The sequence below is a fragment of the Pipistrellus hanaki genome, assembly GCF_964339955.1.
Source record: "Pipistrellus hanaki genome assembly, chromosome: 6".
Taxonomy (NCBI): Eukaryota; Metazoa; Chordata; class Mammalia; order Chiroptera; family Vespertilionidae; genus Pipistrellus; species Pipistrellus hanaki.
Window position 1 is genome coordinate 81,540,772 of NC_140508.1, and position 19,390 is coordinate 81,560,161.

Below are 19,390 nucleotides of genomic sequence, written 5' to 3' on the forward strand. Positions count from 1 at the left end.
CGATGCATGGTCAGCTCCTCCTCCAGGAGTACCGTGCACCTCTACTTTCTCCACCGGGTCATGCTCCCCAGCAATGGCTGCCACTGCCCCTGAGCCTCTCCTCTCTAGCACGCCATGCACAGATCCCCCGCCAGATCACAAGCCCCTCTGCCATCACCCCAACTTCATTGCCACCTGGAAGACTGCCCTTGCCTCCTCATTGGTCTTCCTTCCCCTTCAGAGCCACTTTGCACCGCTGCTGGTGTCAGGCCTGCTCCCCCAGCTCCTCACAGCTGTAGCCGACCCCCTCACCTATACAAGGGGCCAGTTTGGACCTAGATGAAAAGAATTAGGAAACCTCATGCCACCCATGGGACCAGAATGCAGAGGCTGGGACTGTTTCTACTGCCTTCATTGTTCACGGGCCCCACCTAAGTCCTGGATATCTACGTCACCCACCGAGCCACAACCTTGCTCCCAGAGTGGCCCCGTGTGCCAGTGGCTGAATGGAGGCCCAGCCTCCTCCTGGGAATTCTGTGGGAACCGTGGATTGCTTCTCCTGCAGGAAGCCTCCCTGAACTCAGTCCCCTCGGGGCAGGGTAGATACCCTGTCCCTGCGCTTCCCCCTAGCACAGCCTCCACCACGCAGCAACTTTCATTTCTTCACTCACTCATTCATCAGCTACTGATTGAGCCCCGACCACGTGAGAGGCGCTGTTCTAGGAGCTGGGATACACAAGTGCACAACGTAGACAAAATCCTGCCCTCGTGGCCCTTCCTTCTCTTGGGGGAGACCGATAATAAAGAAAACTAACTGCAATGTGTATTAGATCAGGTGGCAATCAGTGCCATGGAGAAACAGAAATCCAAGACACGCCATAGGAAGTATGGGTGCCCCTGGTGAGAAGGTGGCATTTGAGGAAAGACGGAAGGAGGGGAGGGGTGAGCCTTTTCCAGGTACATGGACAAGAAGTGGTCCAGCATGTCCCAGGGCCACCTCAGCGTGTGCCCTGTACAGAGCGGGGTGGGCTGGATGACCAGACGCTGGGGGGTGAGGACCAAGACGCATGCCTGGGAGTGAGATGAGGTTCCAGCTCCCAATGTCTGGTGCAGGAGGGACTCCCACAGCTCTGGCGTTGACCAGGTAAACTCACCCCTGTATCCTACAGGCCCAGGCGATGATGGTGATGATGGCGATGCTCTTATTCAAAGGTCTACCATGTGGCTTGAGGCTTGCAATATACTATCAGCTACATTGTGTCTGTAGCTCACGCCTTCAGTAGTAGGTTGTGATTGTATTATCCAGGCCTCTTTAGGTTGTAAGTAGCAGAGGAATGTTTTTCTCCAAGGTGCTAGAAAAAAAGAGAAGGAATTCTTATCATTTGCAGCAACCTGGATCGAATTGGAGAACATCATGCTGAGTGAAATTAGCCAGTCAATGAAAGCAAAACACCACATGATCTCACTCATTTATGGATAATAAGGAACATTATAAACTGATGAACAAAAAGATACAGAGACAGTAAAGCAACAAATAGACTGTCAAATTACAGCGGGAAGGGTAGGGAGATATGGGGGAGATAAGAGATCAACCGAAGGACTTGTATGTATGCATATAAGCATATCCAATGGACACAAAACTCTGGGGAGGGAGGGCATGTATGGGAGTGGGGGGGCAATGGTAAATATGAACACATATAATACCTTAATTTTAAAAAAATAGTAGGTTGCAAGTATATTATCCAGACCTCTTTAGGTTGTAAGTAACAGAGAATCTGATGTCTAGGCCTGGGCCACATCTCTGTTCCTGGGTTTGCAGTGTTAGCCCCACCCATATCATACGTATTCAGGAGGATAATTATGAAGTGAGGAGGAAAGCAGGTTTCTCCAAGAGAGAGGTACAAAAAGCTCAAGTCCACCAGAATGTGACAGCCTCCCCTCCGCCCCGGGTTCCAGAGGAGGAGAGGGGTGGCCCTCTCAGAGAAGGCAGGTGCCTTGCCCAAAGTCACAGGGCCACCGGATGGAAAAGCCAGGACAATTTCACGGTCCCAACACTCTGAGTGTCGGATGCTCTTCCCTTCCCTGGAGCTGCTCCTCGAAGGCTAAAGCAAAGCATCACTTGCTCCCTTAAGAGAGCCACAGGCAGAGGTAGCGCTGGCCAGGCCTGCAAGGTCCTTGTATCAGAGCGGACAGAAGTGGTCTCCACTCTGCCATGGTCCCTCCCCAGCTGGCCTGGGCCTGGATTCAGAGGAGACAGTGGAGGCAGGATGAGCAGAGACTCTCTCCTCTCAGCCTCAGCCAGGCAGGCCCAGGCGGGAGCTGTCCCACATCCCCCCCCACCCCCAACCAGGCCACAGCAGGAGTCCAGATAGACAATTAATTACTGCCTGGCGCCCGGGGCGTTGGCTCCCTTTCCCCTCTGCTCAGCCAAGTGTGTAATGGAAATGGGACCAAAACAGACTCCTCTGCCCAGAGGGACCCTGGCCCATTCAGCAGAGGGTGGAGTCCAGGGGGCCAGGGAAGAGGGTGGAGACAAAGAGGTGAGTGTATTAAAGCAATGAGCTTCTCCTCATCCCTCACCTGGCCCTGATGTTTGGCCGCTTGGCCGCAGGCACACACAGTCTTCTCAGACCCCTGCTCAGAACGGTCCTTTCCCGCAGCCTGAGTATAGGAGTATGCTGATACGAATCTTGGGTGATATTTATGGCAGTGTGTTGGGCAGTGACCTCCATACTTTACAAGTATTGTCCCTAAATCCTCGTGTCAGTCCTTTGGTGTAGTTTCTATCTCTGTTTTACAGATGACAAAGGCGGAGGCCCAAAGAGAGGACACGGGTTCTCAGGGGATGGTATCGTGTAGTGGGGGGAGCACAGGGCCTGACCTGAGACAGATCCACTGTGACCCTTACTCGTTCCCCCTGGTGCAAGGTGCTTCGCTTCTCTGTGCCTCAGTTTCCTCACCTACAAAGTGGTGGTGATCGTCACACCCATCTCATAAAGCTGCTAGGACAGTGTTTGAGGGGCATTGTTCAATAAATGGTACCCATGCAGCTTTAGAGGGTAGGTGCTGTTATAACCTGTTCTACAACAACTTGAAAATATTAAATGCACTATTTTAACGTGGATCATAATATGTACATGCTATTTGCACCCTATGCACATGTAATGAGGAACATGTCATTCACAAGATGCCAGGCACATTATGAATCTTCTCCTTCTGCCTCTATGCCCCTCACCAGTCAACAGCTCGGTTGGGCATCATTTTCTGTTTTTTTTATTTTTATTTTATTTTATATTAAAGACATAATGGGAATTTTTGCTTGTTCCTAAATAAGCCATATAAATTCTGATGATGAATTTGCTTTTATAAAACTCAGACACCCTTGCTAGAGATGTTTAGAAATTCCCCAATCTTGTTGAAAAATCTTTGCCCTAAAATGGGAGAAATGGACTCCTCCAGACATCCTGATGGGCAGACTGGTAGGTAACTTTTGTGCACTAAAGAGAAGAGAAAAACGCAGTCCAGATCAATGGCATATAAAAGACAAGTCATACGCAACTAGAGTGAGCCAGGGCCTGGCCGTGGTGGCTAAGTAGTTGAGTGTTGACCTATGAACCAGGAGGTCACGGTTTGATTCTCACTCGGGGCAGGCATGTACGTGAGTGTGCAGGAGGCAGCCAATCAATGATTCTCTCTCTTCATTGATGTTTCTTTCTCTCTCTCTCCCTCTCCCTTCTTCTCTGAAATCAACAAATGTATATATTTTTTTAAACGAGCAAGCCAGAGAGGCCTCTCCTCCACTCATGGCTTTCTAGGGAGCCTGTCTCCCTGCAGCCTCTGAGCCTGAGGAGCACCAGAGGGGAGGGGACTGGGTTAATTCATTTCTGCCACCCCCACACCCTACAGGGGGTCCAGCACAGAACCAGGGCTTGGTGAAGATTGACTAAAAGAATGAATGAATGGTATATCTAAGCTTTAGAGTAGGGGTGTCGAACTCAATCAGAGAAGGGGCCAAAATCTAAAATCCAGCCTAAATCGCGGGCCGAATGGTTTACTGAACAGTCATAAACTGACAATGTCATAAACTGACAGCGGAGTGCAGTGATGACAGCGCGGTGCGGGCCACATTGCAAGGCCTGGCGGGCTGGATTTGGCCCGCGGGCCTTGTGTTTGACACATGTGCTTTAGAGGATGGAGAGTGAAGGAGAACTAATTAGAGAGCTATCTATCCTCAGCTCCTTTAGAGTGCTGAATAATCTCTCTATTCTTTGTAAAAGATCTCCAAAGATAAATTAAGTGGGGGAGAAAACATAACAAGAGTATACAACGAGGTGTGGAATGTGCTACCTTTTGTGTAAAAAAAATAGGAAAAGGAAAAGACAGTGTGACTATGTATTTGTATTTGTTTACAGATTTGAACCTGTGGTGTAGGCAAATGGAAGGCTGCTTAAGAAAAACAGTAAGGGTGCTTCGGGGAGGATCAGAGGATGGGTGTATGGGAAGCAGGCGTTGGAGAAAGACTTCCACTCTACACATTTTATATATTTTTTAACATTTCTGAACCATATAAAATTAAAAAAAGGGAGGGAAAGGAAAACAAAAAAATACAGGAAATTTCTGCTCCAAGAAAATGCTGAGTAAGAAACCACCCCCTTGCCTGAAGCCAGTGGAGGGAAAGGAATGCTTAGTTAATACCTAGTTACAGCTCATCTTCTCAAGGACTTAATTAAGGGCTTGGTGATCTCCTCACCTATCGATCTGGGACCAGAAAGCATTAGGTAAATTCCCAGAAGCCCTGAGCTTTTCAAAATTGTTTCTCTGAACTCCAAGCCTTTTGTCAGTCTCGCGTGCACCCTCCCAGGATGGAAGAGGGATGGAGCTGGTAGTGGCTCCTGGGGCTAGAAGTCTGCCTGCCTTCAGGTGTGCGTTCTGAACCACAGACATGAGTCGGTGGGAGCGGGCTGGGAACAGAGGAACTGCTGGAGAGGAGGCTGCTCAGACCCGCTGGGGCCAGGACACACAACCCGCTGTGGTTGTGAGCTGGGGAGCAGGCGAGCTTGGACTTCATCGTGAGGGCAGCTGGGTGACCAAGAAGGCCAGACTTGGCTTTAGAACTCTCCCGGGGAAGCGTCATGCCCAGAGATGCCAGTGGCTGGGGATGCCGCCACTGTGGGTGTGTACCTTATTTGGTTCCATTATCTGCTGTCTGTGGTATTACAGACCTGGAGGGCCCCGTGGCTGTGGGTGACAGGGTCTCTTCCTGAGCCACGCCTGCCTCCCAGAGCCCCCGCCTTGGGACCCAGCGCTGGAGAGGAGCTGAGGGACTGGGTTTCCAGGGGACTGGCTCAGACCCTCTTCATCCTGAATGAGGAGCAGGCTGGGGCTTCGCAGCCAATCACCAAGCCCCCCCTAATGAGCCATAACGAGGCCTGATTGCTCCTTTGTGTTACCGGGCTAGCTCTCAGCGCCTCTTCCATCTGAGGCTGCGGGAGGGGAATGGGGGCCTTGATGACTAATATGCACCACCGGTTTCCTGTTTTAGGATAAACACATGTTGGGGACAGGGTCCCCCCCCCCCCCTTCCCCATTCTCAGAGATCCAAGTGCGGGGCATAGATGAGTGAGGGTGGCTGAAGGTGAAAAGAACCAGTTCCCTCGGTTTGCAAGGCATATATTTGACTGCGGGGGCAGAATCATATCCCTGTTTGGCTGAGTGAAGCCCAGAGAAGGCTTAGTGTATAACCACAGATAGCAGATAATGGAACCAAATAAGGCTTCACTCATTCAGTCAACAAACATTTATTGACCATCTACTATGTGTCAGGTACTGTGCTAGGTGTTACATATAAACGCAGAGCTGTTCCAGTTGAAACAACAATAAGCAGAGCTGGTTTTTACTGAGCATTTACTATGTGCTGGGTGCTTCACTACCCACTTTTTGTGTGATGTTTCATTAATCCTCTACCCACACTGTGAAGGTAATGAATGGGGCAGAAAGCGTTTCTCTCTGTCTCCACCCTGAAGGGTGGCACAGGGGCATTTGGAAAGAACAGGGACTGAGCAGCTGAAGAGATGAGAGAGAGGGCAACGCAGAGGAGTCGCCTCAAGATGAATGACCACATGGGGAACTCCAGAGACCCGATCAAAGATCTCCCACCCCATCCCGAGGAGGGCGGGAGCCTGGTGAGCCTCTTAGAACACAGGCACGCACACAAAAACACACACATGCATGCACACACCCACAGATTATGTTGTATTGAAAGATCCCACTTGAACACAAACTACAATAAAAGCCTCCTCCACCTTTTCCTTTGAACTCCACGTGCTTCCTTTGGACTCTGTGCACCGCCCAGTTTAATCATGAATGTCCCAACCCTTCCTTGCACTGCCAAGGCATGGTTTTAGGACAATCATGTTGATTCCCATTTAACAGATGTGTAAACTGAGGCTGAGAGACCCTGAGTCACCTGTGCTGGTCGCTCACCCAGGAGTGGCAGAGTTGGCTCCAGAGCTGAAATCTGAACCAAGCTCAGGCTGCCCCTGGAGCCACTGATCACGAGGCCAGCCTTGCTGCCCTGGGTACCTGGCAGGCAGTGGGTGGCAGAGCCTGAGCCCCTCACTGTAAAACAGAAAACCCCACCCCCTCCTCACTGTCCTCCTTCCCCCCCACCCCCCACCGCCAGCTCGGCTCAGAGCTATTAACCAGGTCACACTGGCTTGTCCCAGTCCAATAGTTCCCTTAATTGCCTTTTTATACCACGTCGTACAACTGTTCATTATGCTGTCATATTTCCCCTTGAAGGCAACAGTGGGGGAGCGGAACTGTGGATGGGGACCCGTCCAGGTGGCAGGGGCCGTGTGCGGGGCACCAATGTGTGAAGCTTATTTTCTCCTTGGTCAGAATGAATTAAACGCACGCGTCTCACACGTGAGTGATGCACGAGCCATTTTTAAAGGGGAAAAAATAAATCTACAGCCCCCTCCCAACATTTGACAAACCATCTTTATTACAATTTTACTAAAATATGTACAAATGCAAAGCTACCTATAAAACCTTATCCTTTTAGCTGCATACAACTGGAAAGCTAAGACGGTGCACCAGTGGGATACAAAGAGAGCTACAAAATCAGAAATCTCAAAATAACGCAATTCATTCGCTGTGATGGATGATGTGTTGCTAGAATTAAATGGCCACTTGCGCAGGGAGCATGGTTCTCTGAGCTGCAGCATTTAGCCCTCCTTGGTTCTTTTGTCCTGAGGCCCATGACAATGAAAGCGGTATTTGGTCTTCCAGGGGGCCTAGAATCTGCTGGAAGATTTGTTTTTTTAAGACATAAAATGATATAAAATTAATTAAACGGCGCGACATTTTGTGTGTGTTTCTGGAGAGAGAATCTTCAGCCTCCTCAGCTGTCCATGGTTAGAAAACAATCCGAGTCCCAGGATTGTTTATGAGCGAGCTGTGCAGGGCTCCGCCATCCAAGACTTCACCAAGACTTCAGTGACATCCACAAGCTTCTGCTCTCTACCTGCCCTGGGCACCCCACCTCCCTGCCCCGGAGGAGCTGCCCATGTGGTCAGCAGGCACATGTGGGTCGCCTGGGTGGACACTTGTAGCGGTCCGTGCAGAGAGAATGCCCGAGAACAGACATGAGATCTGTGTAGCCAGTGGGAGTCACATCTGGATTGCAGCCTCTCCCTGGTGCCCGGGGCCCAGGGCCTTCCTGGCGGACTCACCGGAGAGCGGAGATTATAAGGGCAGTTCTGAGCCGGGGTTTGCATCCTGGGTCCGCCATTATTGAGCTGCAAGACTTTGGGCAAATAATTAACCTTTCTGTATGCCAGTGTCCTTATATCTGTGAAAGGGCATGGGACCAACCCCAGCTCACAGGATGCTGTAAGGCAATAATGAGCGAACACATGTAAAGCACTTATCCTAGAATAAGTATTTGTTAAATGTTAACATTGATATCTCACCTGAATCCAGCTCTCAGCAGAAGTGGAAGAGAACAGAAGTTCTACTTTGGGCTCTGAGGCTGGAGGCCAGGGACACATCACGCGGGGGCTACAGAGGGTTTGAAACGGCGCGACATTTTGTGTATGTTTCTGGAGAGAGGATCTTCAGCCTCATCAGGCGTCCAAAGGGGTGTGACCTAGAAGAATCATTGGCTCCTGAGCTAGTGCTGGCCAGAGGCTGGCAGGGGCCTTCAGTGTCTTAGTCAGCTCGAGTGCCACATAACAAAACACCACAGACTAGGCCCCTCACATAAAGGCATTTATTTTCTCACAGCTCTGGAGGCTAGAAGTCCAAGATCAAGGTCTGGCAGGTTGGTTTCTGGTGGGGACTCTCTCCCTGGCCTGAAGGTGGCTGCCTTCTCACTGTGCCTTCACGTGTCAGAGAGAGCACGTAAGCTCTCTAGAATCTCTTCTAGAGGCACTAATCCTATCAAACCAGGGCCCCATCTTTATGGCCTTATTTAACCATAATTACTTCCTTAGAGGCCCTGTCTCCAAATACATTTGGGGATTAAAGCTTCATCATAATGTATTTGGGGAGGTGGAGGCACAATTTGGCCCACAGCCCTGTGAGGCAGGTTATCCTAGATCTGCGTGAAGGAAGGTGTTGACCGGCAAAGGCTAACCCTTGATCCTTTTAGCAAGGATCACCCCCACCTTCCTTGGCCCAAATAATCCAACATCTCGACCCCCATAACTGTCCCTCCAACCTCCTCCTTTCCCCTGCTTGTGCCCACCCATCACCACCTCCCCATGCTCAGTGCTACAGTTCCTGCTTAAAACCTCCTAAAACGACAATGGACTAACCTAAGGATTGTGCGAAATTAAGAAGATAATCCCGAGTGCTCAACGGTGCTTGGCACACTGAGAGTACCCAATAAAGGTTAGCTCTGCACCAACAGGTCTGAGCCAGATCAGGCCCACAGCCCCTCTGCACTCCTAGAATCCAGGATCCTCATCATAGGGCTCACTGGAGTCACAGCCTCCCAGTTGTTATAACCGGTGACTCACGGATTCCTGGGGGTGCAGAGTGGTGAACCTGAGTGTGCACCCCAAATCCGCTCTGAACAAAAACCACATCTCACACAGGTATGTATGACTGGCTTTCAACTATGTAGAAGGTGATGTGAGCACAAAGGAAAATCCACTTGGAAGAGCGACAGAACTCAAAATTCAGAGCTGGATTTTGGCCATTGTGTATGTGTGTTTCCTCAACCAATGATACTAGAAGTTCATGGGGGGTGGGGATGGTTTTGTTACATCCATTCAATTCAACCCCACAAACGCTTATTGAGTGTTTCCTCTGTGCTAGGGACCCAGTGGGGAAGGAAGCCACCATGCCCCCTGCTTCCCATAACAGGGGGGCAGAAACCATTGATCTAACCCACCGAGTCTGGCTCAGGGCTCCTCTCTCTGTTCCAGGCAGCTTTGCCTAGTTTCAAAGGCTTCTGAGGACCAGGCCTGGGACCCCCGTGTCCCTTGTTCCTTTGGCCTTTCCTAGAGCCATGTGTACAGAAGGCTTGACCCAAGAGGCTCAGAATCATGCAAGCCAGCTTCCCTTGCCCTGAGGCAGGACTCAACGGACATGATCTCTGACAGGATGGATATCCAGCCTCTACCTGCAAGCCTCCAGAGGTGGGCTGCTCACTCCCTCAGCTGGGTACTATTTACAAAGTCATTATCGTACTTTACTATGTTTTACCCTGAGTCAGCTGAGGCAGCACCTACACCCTCCACGGTCCCACCTGATTTTTTCTCATCAAAGGCAGAAGAATCGGGGTTTTTGTTCTGAGCCTGGGCTGCCCACCTGGAGCCCTCAGCCTTGCTGCCTCTCTCCTCCCTTGTGCCTGTGGGAACAGGACCAGGATGTTGGGTTTGGGTTTGAGGCAAGGTGGGCATGCAGCCGCAAGGAAGTCTCACCAATGCCCCAGCTGGAAGAGGGGAGGAGGATTTCTAGGGCCAGTGACTGTCCTCACGGCAGGAAAAGGCCCACGGACAGAACTTGCTTTGGGAAGGGAAGGGGGGAGGGAGGGTTCCTGTCTGTGATCATTCAGCCCCGAAATGATGCTCATGATGTTGGCTTTCCAGGCCATTAATTCAAGGGCTCTGTGCCCCACCCCCATGTTGCTGCCTGCTCTGGGAGATAAGCCCAGTTCTATTTAACCCTATTTATTCCCCCAAAGTGGCCTCCATCTCCATTAGCCAGGTGTTTAACCCCTTGGGGACTGAAGGCATCAAACACAAAGAGCTGGATCCCCTGTGGGAAGAGGAGTATGCATCTCCCCTGGGCTCAGGCTGCAGGACTGATCCAGAATACAGTCCTTGCTTCCTGGGGCTTGGCAGGAGTCCCAGGAGCCCCTCACCCACTGCCTCTCAGGCAGCCCACTCCCCCACCCCCACCCCACGACAGTAGGACCTTGTCTGGCCCTGGGATGGAAGCCCCTGCCCCTACTCCTCACAGATCAGCAGCAGGGACAGCTCCAGCTCCCTCACCACACAGCCACCCAGCCTGCATTTCCTTCGTCACAGAGCTGGGTGCTGGCGCTGGCCAAGAGGAAGGCCGTGGCACCTGTGTCTCTTTTGTGCCCTGCTGGCAGGCACCACTGCTGGCATGTCCTGCTCTGTCTGTCTCCCTGTGCCCTCATCCAGTGTGTTCTTTTATGTCTCCTCTGCCCCCTTCCCTCACTTCGTTCTCCCCTCTTTTCCCCTTCAGTGATCATATGGGAGTATTCTTTCATTTGTGGGTGCCTGTTGGTCTCAGTGTGAATTATATGTGTGTGTGTGTGTGTGTGTGTGTGTGTGTGTGTGTGGTTTCCTGTGTCTGGGCATCTGTCACTGTGTGAGTGACTTTCCATGTCTATTCCTGTCCTTGCACTGCTGTGTGTCGAAGCCAGTTCCCCGGCAATTCTGCCCAGGGGAATGGATTGAGGGGTGCCTGCCCTGGGTTCTTTGTGTGGCGGGCAGTCTCGGTACAAATCTTGCGTGTGTCGGTCTGTGTGCCAGCCTGTCCTCGGCCCATGCGTGTTGCTCTGTCATCCTGAGTAAATCTGCCCGTGTGCGTGAATCTGTGTGTTGGCCTCATTTCTTTGTGCACCTGTCAGTCGGCTTGTCATTCTCTGCGTGTGAGTGTGTGTGTGTGTGTGTGTGTGTGTGTGTGCATGTTGGGTGTTGTGTTTCAACTCAGGGGGCCAAGCTGCTGCAAATTCTTCTCCTGAGGGTGCCCCTGGAGGAGCTTTTAGGAGAATTTGGAGGTTGATGGTTTCCCTAGAGCACGGCTCAACTCATTACCAGCTAGGTAGGTCGTCCTGTTTGTCTCCTGGGGCTGCCTGCCAGGTCCCCTGCCCTCTGCCCTACTCCTGACTTCCATTTCTCTCCCTTCAGGTCGACTCAGGACTAGAGGGGTGAGGACAGGGAGGTGAGGCAAAGACAGAAGACTGTACAGTTCAACTCTCTCTGACTCCCACACCCATCATGGGCTTTTTCTTGCACACAGACTTTCCCCCAAACAATGTGAAATGGCCACTGGATATAACAGTAACAACAGCAACAACAATAAAATAATTGCTACCACATATTGGGCACTGAGCACGTGCTAAGCATTTTATATGTAATACCTCATAGCATCCTCTCCATGAGGGGTTATTTTCACGTTTTATTTTTGTGAAATGGAACGGAAGAAGAGCTAATTATTCCAATGCCACACAGCTAGTGTATGATGGAACATGGCTTTCCAGTACAGGATGGGCTGCTTCTGAGCTGGCTGCCCAGGAAAGAAGGTAAACAGAGGCATTCCTCCCCCAGGTGGCTGCCATCTAATGATAGCAAAAAAAAAAAAAAAAAAAAAAACCATAAAAAAAAACCCTGGAATCTGATTTTGAATTTCATCTTTTTTTGACAGCAAAGTGGCCAGACACTGAATAAGCCTGGAGAGGAGCTAGAAGGATGAGATGAGGTTTTGGAAGGGAAGGCACAGGAGGGCCATCAGGATTCCTGGGCCCTGGCCTGGCTGTCCCCTGGGCTCTCTGTGACCTTGAGCAGGACACGTCACTGCCAGGCCTGGGTGTGCTGATCTGCACACTGAGGATGAAAGCACAAAAGTAAGGCTCTGCGAGGAGGTCCTAGGGTTTGTTTGAGCACTGCAGAAAGGATCACTGGACCGAAAGCTCTCTGAGGTGCCTCCTAGACACAAAAAACTGGGGAGGGGAGCACAGACAGGACTGTGCTTGGGCCATCTTGGTGATGCCCACAACAGCCAGAAGAGAGCCACACGCATAGTAGGACTGTGAGACGGTTTGCTGGATAAACGGTTAATGAATGAATTTCTCACTGTGGGAAGAATGGCACGGTCCACCTTGGGTCCTTTGGCAGTGATCATCACAAAGGAAAAGGGAAGAAACGAAACACTCTGGACCCTCATAAAACCCATGAATTGGCAATGACCAACCGATACATGTATGCCATTGATTCACTTGTCAGAGAAGGCCTCGTTGGCTACCTTCTGGTCTGGATGTTTGTGGGGGTGGCACTAGGGAACCCCAGATTCCACCCAGATCACCTGGGGGGTGCCTAAAGGATTTCACCAGGAGCAGAAGTGTAGGGAATGCAAATTGGGAGATGATGCTCTTTGTCTACAGGAATCTGGGGAAAAGGTTGTCTCTCCCAGAACCTGGGGCCTGGGGCGGGGAGGGTCGTTGTGCAAGGGCAAACCTCTGGGATGGGAGGTCAGTTCCATTTCAAAGCCTCTTCGGAGGAGAGGATCTGGGTTGGGGAGGAAGGATCTCTGTCCTATCATGATCTGAGGATCTGTCTGGGGAAGGTCTCTATGGACAGCTTTTCTTGTCACAGTGGGGGTCTTCAGGTTAGGGGGGGTCCCGGTCTTGTTTTCTGCCAAGCAGGCTCTTGGGGGGATTTTAAGAGGTAGATTGGGAGGTTTTAGGAGCATCTCTGTCCAATGTGGCGGAGGTTTTCTAATCGGAGAGGAGATTCTGGGAGACTGTGAGGCAGAGGGGAGGAGGAGGGGACTGATTTAGTGTGTGTGTGTGTGTGTGTGTGTGTGTGTGATGGTGGTGGTGGTGGGGGGGGGGGCTGTTGTCCTAGCAGCTCCGAAGCCTGGCCAAAGCCCTCAGGCCGCCCTACTTGTGCGCTGACGTGAGCTAATGTAGAAATACTGCAGGGGAGCACACAGGGTCCTCCCAGACTCAAGGCCTCAGGAGGGGAGAGACTGAGGGGCCTTTTTTCTTCCTTCTGATTCCCCCCTCCCGGGCCTCCACTCGCAGCCCCTAATCCTCCTTCACCTGGGCCGGGTCAGCAGGGTGGCAAAGGGTGCCGTTTTCTGCTTCGGAGGGGTCTGGGAGAGAATCCAGCCGGGCACACATACGGGACTCCATCCTGAGCGGCGGAGACACAATTAGGAAAGGACACACACAGGCAAAAACGCAGGCAATCGTTTGGAAACGTACGCACACATACGAAACTCAACACACAAACTCTGTGCACATCAGGTTCCAATGGGAACAAAACTACAGGTTCACAGAAACACGGTTACCGAGTCTCTCACCCTGGGGATCCACTAGGAGCCAGCCCGTGTCACTGTCTGACACGGTGTCGGTCTTTGTCTCTCATTCTTGCACGCGAGACACGCACTCCGCGGGAACAGTCCGGGTTTCCACGGCCCGGGAGCCGCCGTGGAGCCGGAGCCCAGCGCCCGCGCGCCTCCTCCCGGGCCGGAGCGTCTCCAGCGCCGGACCCGCTACCCGCCACGAGCGATGCCCTCGCCAAACCCTGCCTCCTTCCAGCCCCGCCGCGCGAAAAGAAAGCCAAAAGCCAACCTTTCGCCTCCATCCCGCACGCAGTTGGAATGCGGTTGGTTGGTGGCGAGCGACCCGAAGATTCGCTTCCATCGCAGCATCCCGGACCGGCGGGGACGGTCCCGGCGCCGGGCTAGGCGTTCTGGAGAGCAATCCGTGACCGTGACCGACGCGTTTGCCCGTCAAAGGGGGCTTGAGGCCAGGCTTAAGTGCGTGTGAGGGTGCCAGGGAGGCAGATCGACCCCCAGACGGCCCGGGCAGGCAGCGACAGGTCACTGTCCCGCTGCCTTGCAGGGTATCCAGACCCGACCTTGGCCGGAGAGTCTGGGCCACAAGGCTCCCTCCAGGACTCCGGAGGGGATGGTTGGGACCACGGGAATCCGCACGCCCGCCCCCTCCCTCCCTCCCTGCGGCGGCGGCGGGGTAGGAGGGCCCGGATCCAGCTAGCACCTCCCCCAGAAATGCAGCACTCACCCCCCCCCCCCGCGCGCCCTCCGCACCCCGTCTTCGCGCTCCCTCCGCCGGCTCCCCGCGGACGCCCTCCTGCCCTCCTCTCCGGTCCCCCGAGGTCCTCAGCGCCCCCTTTCCCTTCCCCTCTGCCCCCTCCTCGCACCCCCTCCCTGCCTCCGTCCCGCGTCCCCCTCCCGGTCCCCCACCCCCGCCCGATTCCGGGGGCGGGAGCGCACGGGGCTGCGGAGGGCGGGGGCGCCGCTCGGGCTCCGCGTAGCCGCTCTGACGCCGCGCGGCCGCCGCAGCCCAGCCCGCGCCCCGCACTCCGCAGTGCGCCCGCCGCCGCCGCCCCGCAGCCCGCCGGTCCCCCCAGCCTCCGCCGCCGCCGCCTGCCCGGTCCCCCCGAGCCCCGCCGCCGCCGGGAGGGGCATGAGCCCGAGCGCCCCGGGGCGCCGCGCGCAGAGCCGGAGCCGATAGCGGCCTCGCGCCCCCCGCACCTCGCCGCCCCGCCGGGCCCCGCGCCGCCAGCCCCCCTGTCCTTGCCTCCGGGCCCGCCGCCGCCGCCGCCATGGCCACCCTGCTCCGCAGCAAGCTGACCAACGTGGCCACCGCCGTGTCCAACAAGTCCCAGGCCAAGGTGAGCGGCGTGTTCGCCAGGATGGGCTTCCAGGCGGCCACGGACGAGGAGGCGGTGGGGTTCGCGCACTGCGACGACCTGGACTACGAGCACCGCCAGGGGCTGCAGATGGACGTCCTGAGGGCCGAGGGCGAGCCCCGCGTCGAGGGGGACGAGGGCGCCGCCGAGACGCCCGTCGAGGGAGACATCCGTTACCAGCGCGGCGACGGCGCGCCCCTGCCGCCCTCCGGCTCCAAGGACCAGGCCCTGGGGGCCGCGGGCGAGTTCGGGGGCCAGGACAAGCCCAAGATCACGGCGTGGGAGGCGGGCTGGAACGTGACCAACGCCATCCAGGTGAGCGCGGGGTTCCCAGCTCTGCCTCCCCCTCCTCTCCCTCCCTCTCCTCCCCTCAAGCACCAGCACCACCAGGCTTTACCCCCACCCCCCAGTCCCCTGGCGACCTGGGCCGCCAGACGCCCTCTAGTACGCGGGGGGGGGGGGGGGGGGTCCCTCCGTCCCAGTCCCCAGGAGGCATCGCTCCCCCAGGCACGCAGCGTCTGGCCCGCCCAGCACAGCCAGACTGAGGTTAGGTCAGAGACACCTGCCCTCAAACCCCGCAAAAGGGAGGGAAACAGAAGGAGGGGGAGCAGGGAGAGGGGAGGGAGACAGAAAATCAGGATTGCATCGCAATGGGACTCCGGAATGGATCCACAGCTTCATTTTTGGGGGCAGAAAGCAGAGGGGAAATTTGCTGAGCTGGAGTCTCCTCCCTCGACACACACGCATATACTCGTACACGCACACGTATATCGGCAGGCACACATGCCCTCAGCCATCCTCCCAGGTGCACAGGACATGCCTCTATGCACAGACCACAAAATTCTCCTCAAACGCACCTTCCTTATCCCTACACCTCCAATACAGAGAAACGCATATCCGCACATACAGAAGCCCACACAAACCCATAAGCACACACACAGAAACCCATCTGAACATATCACAGTCGCACATATGCACTGACTCGTGCCCACAGTAACCAGCCCGCTCAGGGGGACACACAGATGCGCGCGCGCGCGCGCGCACACACACACACACACACACCCGCTCCCGGGTCCGTGCAGCCGCAGCTGGACCCGCGCACAGACTCTCCCCTTCTCGCTCGAAATCCCGGCTCCAACGCAGAGAGGAGACCAGCGTCGTGACCCAAGCGAAGCAGCCGCTCCATGCTCTGGCAGCCCGCACCTCCTCACCCCTCCTGTCAGCACCCCTCCCTCCGCTCCCCGCCAGGCGGCGCCAGTCCCTCCGCCGGGGGCGAGTCTGAAGTCAGCACCTTGACACGGGAGCTGGCGGGGCGGCCAGGCTGCGGCTCCTGGGGCCAAAGAGGCCTGAGCCCCAGGCGCCCTCGGCCCCGGGGTCTGCCTCCCACCACGGCGTCCCCAAAGCGCACGGTCGTTGGGGCGCAGAACGGGGGTTTCCCGGGAACCGGAGGCCGCGGCGAGGTTGCTGAGGTCCTGGGGCTCCGGGGCTTTGCGGGGCCCTGCGCCCTGAGTGACCGGTCTCGAGGTGCCTCCCTCCCCAGGGCCGGGCGAGAGCGCCAGGTGGAACCGGGCACCGTGGCGGGGGAGGGGGGGGGCAGAGGGGGCTGCGCCCGCATCCACGGCCATCTGCGCCCTCGCCGGGTGTCTTTGGAGGCCGCGTTCCGTGGGCCCAGGAGGAGGCCAGGGCGGGGGACCCGAGGCCCACGGAGCCGGGGAGCCCCGAGTTTCGTTAGCTTTCTTCCCCATGGGGATGCTAAACCCTCCTCCCCCAGCCCTACCGGCCCGCCCCGCTGCTGCTGGTTATCCGTCCCCACGTGATCTGGCCTTGCAACACCACGCATCCTGCTGGCCTCTACGCTTCCCAGTCATCCCGTTCTTAGGGCCGGGCCACAGAACTCCCTACCTCCAACCCTGCTTTCTGCCTCCCCTGCCGCGGTCCACCCCTCCTCCCCGCCCCTCCCGCTTCCTATTGCCCCTGGCACAAGTCCTCCCCGGCCCTCAGTTCCCGCCTCCCCGTGGCTTGCCCCACTCTCTGTCCCCGCTCCTCCCTCCCACTGCCGCCTTGAACGTTTCCTTCTCCTGCTCAGCCTCCAGGCACCCACAATTCCCTGATTAGATTTCCCCCACCGCCACCCCCTGCAGCCCCTCCTTAAATCCTGCGTCCCCTCTTTCTTGGGGCTCAGACCCAGCACTCTATCTTTCCCAGAGCCCTTCCTAGCTAGCTAGCGACAGCCCTTCCAGCACCTTCTCCCCTCCCAAGTCCCCACTCCTGATTCTGTCCCCAGGAGGCATCCTCAGGCATCTCCCCTTTCCCCTTCTTTCCTTGTGGTTTGACCTCACCCTCAGCCCACTGCACTCCTCCCAGCCCTCAGCACACCTTTCCTTCTCTGTACACACCTCCGTCTCCATCTCTGCCTCAACACACCCAGGCTCCCTATGAAGGCGCTCTGCACCCCTATGTCAAGCCTACCCTTCATTTGGGCTCGCTCTCTCTAGCGCCCCCTACGGGCTGCAAACCTGCAGCCATGGCTCAGGCGCGGCTCCCTTCCGAGGCCGCACCTGAGAGCTCAGCTCCCGGGTTTGGATGCCTTTTTCCGCCCCGCAGGGTATGTTCGTGCTGGGCCTGCCCTACGCCATCCTGCACGGCGGCTACCTGGGGCTGTTCCTCATCATCTTCGCCGCCGTGGTGTGCTGCTACACCGGCAAGATCCTCATCGCCTGCCTGTACGAGGAGAACGAGGACGGCGAGGTGGTGCGCGTGCGGGACTCGTACGTGGCCATCGCCAACGCGTGCTGCGCCCCGCGCTTCCCCACGCTGGGCGGGCGCGTGGTGAACGTGGCGCAGATCATCGAGCTGGTCATGACCTGCATCCTATACGTGGTGGTGAGCGGCAACCTCATGTACAACAGCTTCCCGGGGCTGCCCGTGTCGCAGAAGTCCTGGTCCATCATCGCCACGGCGCTGCTGCTGCCCTGCGCCTTCCTCAAGAACCTCAAGGCCGTGTCCCGGTTCAGCCTGCTGTGCACGCTGGCCCACTTCGTCATCAACATCCTGGTCATCGCCTACTGCCTGTCGCGGGCGCGCGACTGGGCCTGGGAGAAGGTCAAGTTCTACATCGACGTCAAGAAGTTTCCCATCTCCATTGGCATCATCGTGTTCAGCTACACGTCGCAGATCTTCCTGCCCTCGCTCGAGGGCAACATGCAGCGGCCCGCCGAGTTCCACTGCATGATGAACTGGACGCACGTGGCCGCCTGCGTGCTCAAGGGCCTCTTCGCGCTCGTCGCCTACCTCACCTGGGCCGACGAGACCAAGGAGGTCATCACGGACAACCTGCCCGGCTCCATCCGCGCCGTGGTCAACCTCTTCCTGGTGGCCAAGGCGCTGCTGTCCTACCCGCTGCCCTTCTTCGCCGCCGTCGAGGTGCTGGAGAAGTCGCTCTTCCAGGAGGGCGGCCGCGCCTTCTTCCCCGCCTGCTACGGCGGCGACGGCCGCCTCAAGCCCTGGGGGCTGACGCTGCGCTGCGCGCTCGTGGTCTTCACGCTGCTCATGGCCATCTACGTGCCGCACTTCGCGCTGCTCATGGGCCTCACGGGCAGCCTCACGGGCGCCGGCCTCTGCTTCCTGCTGCCCAGCCTCTTCCACCTGCGCCTGCTCTGGCGCAAGCTGCTCTGGCACCAGGTCTTCTTCGACGTGGCCATCTTCGTCATCGGCGGCATCTGCAGCGTGTCCGGCTTCGTGCACTCGCTCGAGGGCCTCATCGAGGCCTACGGGACCAACGCGGAGGACTAGGCGGTCCCGGGGCGGGTGGGCGAGCTCCCTCCCGCGCTCCTCCCATCCCTCCTCCCTCCTCCCTCCTCCCTGCCACCCCCGCCCCTGCCGCCCCGGGCGCCCCGCCCCGCCCCGCCCCGCCGACGCAGCGCTTGGGAAGCCAAGCTTTCAACATCTCCGGTTCCTAGTCTCTGATTATGGGGGATGGGGGGGGGGGGGCGGGAGGAGGGGATGGGGATCCACAATCCATCGCGTCTGCGTGTCTGTGGTCCTTTCTTTGCCACCACACCCCGGCGTCGGGGGGAAGGCGGGGATCTGTCCTTCCAGGGGGGGTCCCCTACCTGGGCCCCTGTCCCCCCAGCGGAGGGGGTGGGGAGGGAGGGAGAGGGGAGCAGCTCTCAGGCTCAGAAACGCGACCTTGGCGGGACATTTCACATCCATCCAGAGCTCGGAGCCTGTGCAGCGTCCAGCCCTTTCCAGCCAGAGCCTTCCCCTCCCGGAGACAGGTCAGCCCCGCGGCGGCGGGCGAGGCCGGCGGGGAGCCGGTTCTGGCGGGCGGTCCCCATCGGAGGGGCGCGGGGAGCGGGAGGCGAGGAGGAGCGGCGGCGGGGCTGGCTGGCCTGCGGGCTTCCAGAAACCCAAACTCATCTTGTGGAACTGTTCTCCTGTGCGTGTGCTGTGTGCTCGTGGTGAATACGATGAAATGTTATATC

At 56.5% G+C, this 19,390-nt stretch overlaps 1 protein-coding gene across 1 annotated transcript; it reads left to right on the forward strand.

Annotated features, from left to right (window-relative positions):
- Positions 1–14,656: 14,656 nt before the first annotated feature.
- SLC32A1 (solute carrier family 32 member 1) lies at positions 14,657–18,852 on the forward strand. The gene is made up of 2 exons (XM_084886971.1): positions 14,657–15,221; positions 17,511–18,852. The coding sequence occupies exons 1-2, from the start codon at positions 14,820–14,822 to the stop codon at positions 18,696–18,698; spliced, it is 1,590 nt and encodes a 529-aa protein (XP_084743097.1). The 5' UTR covers positions 14,657–14,819; the 3' UTR covers positions 18,699–18,852.
- Positions 18,853–19,390: the final 538 nt, after the last annotated feature.